Source organism: Cinclus cinclus, chromosome 1 (assembly GCF_963662255.1).
Source record: "Cinclus cinclus chromosome 1, bCinCin1.1, whole genome shotgun sequence".
Taxonomy (NCBI): domain Eukaryota; kingdom Metazoa; phylum Chordata; class Aves; order Passeriformes; family Cinclidae; genus Cinclus; species Cinclus cinclus.
The window spans coordinates 63,543,609-63,549,608 of record NC_085046.1 but is presented as its reverse complement, the minus strand read 5'-3'; the positions used below and the strand labels follow the sequence as shown (position 1 = coordinate 63,549,608).

General features: G+C 42.2%; 1 protein-coding gene across 1 annotated transcript in view; it reads right to left on the bottom strand.

Annotated features, from left to right (window-relative positions):
• Positions 1–6,000, bottom strand: part of JARID2 (jumonji and AT-rich interaction domain containing 2) — a 208,760-nt gene that overhangs the window by 27,024 nt on the left and 175,736 nt on the right. The window contains exon 7 of the mRNA XM_062508680.1: positions 5–780. Within this exon, the coding sequence (XP_062364664.1) occupies positions 5–780 (776 nt within the window). The remainder of the gene's footprint in view (positions 1–4; positions 781–6,000) is intronic.

The window sequence follows — 6,000 nt, the reverse complement described above, 5'->3', positions numbered from 1 at the left end:
GTCATGAAATTCCTTGGTGGAGGGCCTAAGGATGGGAATCTCCCCCAGCATCCCCCACCCAGACTTACTACTGCCCTTTTCGTGCTTTCCCATTGAGTCTTGTGGCTTGTGCAAGGACTCCGCTTGAGAGGTAGAACGATTTTCACAGGAGGCATTTTCAGTTTTGCCATGTGCTTGTTTCCCTGGCGTACTCTTTCCAGCAGTGGCTCTTTTCGGCCTATTTCTTTCCAAACTCTTCTCTGGCACTTCCTTTCTAAGGTGTCCATTCAGCAAAGGCTTTTCTACTGCTGCCTTTTTGCTGGCAGCTTCTGCCAAGTTGACGGCCCCTTTCATTCTCTTGGTGGGCGACTGTATTTTGTCTATGTGAGTCATCTCTTCCAGCCTCCTCTTCGAATTGCGCAGCCCCTCCCTCAACTGTCTCCCCACCTCCTTAGTGCATGACTTTTGGTTCAACTTGCCATTGACTTTTACACCATTGACAGCGGTATTGTTAGACTTGGATGCTCCAAGGGATAGCACCTGTTTGCGGGTTTTTGCATTGCTACTTTCTATTTTCCCTGAGATTGTGTGGTTGACAGGTGAACTGGGTTTGTGGTGATTTAGTTTGGTTTCCTTGACCAGTTCTTTCTTGGCTTTGGTGTATGTGACAGTTCCCTTTGTCACTGTTGCAGTGTACTTCACAGTTTTGGACGGTGAAGGTCTGACTTCTCTCATCTTTTTGGCACTGGCTGCATTTGCACTCGGAGATGACAGTCGAGTGACCCCATTGACTTTAGAAACCTGGAATGCCAGAAGTGTTGGACGAGGAGCAGAAGGAAGGAAACAAAACAGAAAAGTAAATTAATAACGTGACCACTCAGCCCAAATTTCCCATTTGCTGGACAACCATATTCTTCAGTCCTGACTCCTGGCCCCATTATACAATCTTCATACAGTGGTTAGCACACAGGCAAGAGAGGGCACTAGGCATTTATAATAATAAAATAAAAATTTGTTGCTTTTTTCCTTTTTTCTAATTTACCAGAGAGTCCCCAGTCTTGCTTTCAGAGGGTACAAAGCCTCTGGGTTTAGGAAGGGTGAGGTCTCTTGGTTGCACTACTCCCCTCCTTGTCTACCAGAAAGCTGTGATGGAATTACAAAACACAGATGGTCTGATTTACAAACTAATGCCTCTTTTTCTGGCCCTCAAGACACACACACTCTTCCCCTCCCCCCCATCCCCCCCCCAACTTCCTTTATGTGCACACACATTTCACTACTTCTTAGCAGACAAAATAGGCAGCATTTATTATTTACTCTAGCTGGAATCTGCACATTTGCAAAAAAAAATCACAGAGATTCAAATCAATTTACCTTCTATCCATGCACACTTATAAAAAGAGATTCGGAACACATTATGGACCCAACAGATCAGCATGGCCATGAAGGATACAGTCTGTCATACATATTAAATCTTGGGCAGCATGTTGTTGCTGAAGTTGATAATTTGAAATTAAAAAAATGTATACAGGAGACCAATGTGGGTTTTTTTTCAAGTTTGGTATCTGGGCAGTTTTGCTGACACATTCTATTAGCTCATATTGCCAGTGCAACTTAGAACTGCTGGACTCTGCTTCTTTCTGTTAGACATTTAAACACAGTTATGAGACTAGAATTTGCATTTTAACTACAAGATGTGTTAAGGACAAAAAGCAACCCCCATCTACAAAGGGAACTGAGACAGCTCAGCACTGCCAAAGCCAAACCCCACTACTGAAAAAACAAAGTTTAAGTTCAAAACTCAAAACAAATTTCAGCGTTTACACAACTTTAAACACTGACTTCTTGCTTCCTTAAATGACTGTAAGCACAGAAAAACGCATCCAAAAGTCAGAAACATTGAAAAAAGTGCTCAGATTGAAAGCACACAGTACAATCACTCCTTATCAACACTCAGGTGAGTAACACCACTTCCTGCAGAGTTGCAATACTTTCTCCTATGCAATTTTGAAATCTTTGCCAAATCACTAAGCATGGCAGCTTCTCTCAAATAAATGCAAGAGCTGCAGTCACTTATATAATAAGGATGATATAAAATAGGGATCAAATAAAGGCTGAAAATACTGTGCTATGGTCTTGCATGCAATGACTTGTGGAAGGGAAACTGGAACCTGAAGATTCTGCATACACACACATACAAGTAGATGTGCACACATTTTCTCCTCCGTACTCCAGAAACTGGAGCATGAGTAATGATCTTTTAAAAACCATCCATATTCTTGTCCTTCCTGTGCTTGCAAGGTAGAAACACTTAAGGAAAATCCAGTTAACTGATGACATGAGTTTTTACCTTGAACTTTTCAAAGATGTATGAGGTATCATCTGGAAGGCAGACACTTGCAAACAGAAATGCATTTAGCCATTTCCCTTGAAATTTAAGCACTACTCCATATTTGAAATGCAGGCCTGGATTTAACTTTTACAGCACTTTTTCATGCTGCAGAATAGACACGGGTAAAGAGCTGCTGAGACATTGCCTCTTGCCTGCAGCAGTCACAAGCGTTGAACATCCCTGGATTTATAAATAGCTAGGAACATTGATTACAGATTTCACCTAGACTAATAGTGAGGAATTGATTGAGAACTGGAAGGGGAAGGTAATCTGGGTGACAGTGATCATGAAATGGGTTTTCATTTCTAAGATGTGACAACAGTAGAGAAATGACAACAGAAAAAAAGAAGAAGAAAAAAAAAAAAAAACAAAACCAAAACCAACAACAACAAAAAACGTCCAGAAACAAAACAAAAGAAAAATCCACCTGAAAAATCCAAACTAAAGCAATTTCCACTCACAGGAAAGGCATAAAGCACAGGCCATTATGGGTGTTCACAAAGTTCTCTAATTACTGGAAAATTAGAAAATGGTCACAGAAAAAAGTGGCAATACGATTATGTGACTAAGGGCAACTACACAGAGAAAGAAAAAGCACATTATTAAAATCAGAAAAACCAAGGAGCTAAAGAAACTTCAGTTAGCAAGAGACTAAAACAGAAAAAAAAAAAAAAAAATAACCTAAAAATACAAGACAACAAACAATGGAAGAGATAAAGTACCACACAAGGAAGGAAAACAAATAGCCTGACTGAAGTGTTCCTGCTTCTTTTGCATTAACCTTCACCAGAAGTGCCACTGACTGAATATTTATCAGGTACAAAACATAATCTGTCTCAGCAAAAAGGATAGCAGCCCTAGTAAGGTAGAAGGTTCCTGAAAGACCTAGGGTATGGCTCCTGGAAATAAGCTAGGGGCAGACAGTGAGTCTATCTAATTTCAAATCCTAAAATAATTCTGGGACAAATCATCGAGCAGTTAATTTGCAAATACACAACTGATTATAAGATAAAGTTAAAAACGAAACAACAAAATCTACCCAGGGTTTTGCAAAAACAGCAAATCAATGAAATTAAATCATCTTCTGACAGACAGCTGGCTGAGCAGGTGAAGAAACACCTCCACTTCAGCAAGATTCCAGTCGCTCCCCTGGGACATTCCATCAAACTCCTCTGGGATGAGACACATCCCAGACATAATTACTCTAAAGTGCCTTCACAAGGGACTAAATCAAGTAATCTTCAAGAAAAGTTTTCATTGTTACAGTACACTATTGTCCTGGGAGGATTTCATGTGTCTTTCTGCAGGGACTTGGCTTTGCCTTGGTTCTATGGAGTATTTTCATTACTGTACAATTTGACAGTGAAACACACCTGGAAGGAAGAGGCTGTAATCACTCACAGGACAAGATCAAAATCAAAGGCACTCTTGAAAAACCTCTTTCAGAACATTTCTACAGCAGGAGGAAGTGCTATATTTAGGAGGCACAGATCATATACATGTAGGGGAAGAACGACATTTGGGGAGCGCAGCGAGCTGCAAAATGCAACGGCAATACAAAGCACATAAATCACTTTCTGAGACCTGTTATTAAGGATGTTGATAGCAAAGGGTAGGAGCACAACTTTCTTAAGGAGAGCTGGACCCAGCACCGGAACTACATTAGATAGAGGAGCAAGTCTAAAAGAACACAAAGTGCTGAGGAATTTGGAAAATAAGGCTGTTGCTAAAATCCAAGGGAGCTGGTCATTCTCTGAAAGAGATCACTATGGGGCAACTCTAACAGTCTTCTGATGCAGAAGGAGCTCCTCTGAAAATAGACAGTAAATGCTCTTTCCATGTTCACTGGGAAAAGCAGGAGGAAAAAAAATCCCTTTAAATATCTACAGTGATCTGAAGCACGAGGAAAACTTGCTCATTAGTAGAAAAAGAAAACACTGGAAGAAGCTGTCAATGGACATTGTGGAGTTTCCTCTACAGGTTTTCAGAAGGCTTCAGGAGGCTATAGCTGTATTACTGTGCTGTCAGGTATAATCAAGACAAAACCTCAGTGTGAGCAGTCAGGCTGCATGGAGGCACCTTGTCACTCCAGCCTGCTGATGATTTTTTCTGAGGAAGTTGTGACCAGAAGTCTAAAGGGCTACGTGGGGCACTACTGAAGCAAGGGTTTGTGACACAGGGGCTGAGAACAGAACACAGTAAAGTGCTCATGGAAAAAGGCGATATCCCCACAGCTTCTATTCAAAGTAAAACACATCATGAGCATCATCACTTTAAGACAGAACCTCCAATCCTAGATGGCAAGCACAATATTTAGAATTTTTATTCAAACTAATTATGGAGTCCAACTATCAACCCACCACTAAATCATGTCCGTAAGTGCCACACCAACGTCTCTTAAATACCTCCAGGGATGGTGACTCAATCACTTCCCTGGACAGGCTGTTCTTATATCTGACCCCTAATTTTCAGCAAAGAAATTTTTTCCTAAAACCTAGTCTAAACCTAGCCTGGTGCAACCTGAGGCCATTTTCTCCAATCCTATTCTTCTTGCTATCCAGAGGAAGAGGTTGACCCCCACCTGGCTACAACCTCCACTCAGACAGCTGTAGAGAGTGCTAAGGTGCTCCCTGAGCCTCCTTTTCTCCAGGTTCAACAGCCCCAGCTGCCTCTAACACTTCTCATCAATCCTGTGCCCCAGACCTTCTCCAGCTCCTCAATGTCTTGTGGTAAGGGGCCCAAAGCTGAGCACAATATTGACTATGTGTGGCCTCACCAGTGCTGAGTACAGAGGACAATCACTGCCCTGGTCCTCCTGGCCACACCATTGCTGAAAGAGGCCAGCATGTCATTGGCCTTTTGGCCACCTGGGCACTGCTGGCTGTTGTTAAGCCAGTGTCAGCCAGCAACCCCAGGCTGTTGCTGGGCAGCTTTCCTGCCTCTCCAGATCCCTCTACAGAGCCTTTCTATCCTCATTAGACCCATATTCCTGCCCAGGTTGGTGTCATGTGTGAACTGAGTGAGGGTCCTCAATCCCCTTACCAGGTCATTGATGAAGATGTTAAACAGGATTGACTCCAACATGGGTGACCACCTGCCAACTGCATGTAACTCCATTCACCACCACTCTCTGGGACCAGCCATGCAGACAGTTTTTAACCTAGCTAACACCCATCCAAGCCATGAGCAGCCTGTTTCTCTGGGAGAATTGTGTGGAAGGTGGTGTCAAAGGCTTTACTGAAGTCCAGGGGGACAACATCCACAGCCTTTCATTCATCAACCAGGTCTATCACCTAGTAGGAATAAAGTGACTGACATTGACCTTTCATGATCCAAAGTCTTGAGGTGATACTAAGTGAAATGAATAATCTTATCTTTGCTCTTCAGCTATGTTCCCAGTTTTGCTCACATATAACTGTCTTCAGACCATTCTTTTCTCTCCTTTATTGAACACTTGCCTGCAGTAGAACTATGGTAAGATAGATTTCAAATTTTCTTGTCTTTATTAAAAAACCCTGGGAACAGCACAGTCTTGCAGCAATAGGCTTGTTAGATCTGAACAGGTCTACAAACACACCTCTGCACAGCACCTAAGATTCAGCCTCCAAAACAATACACAAAAAACAAAC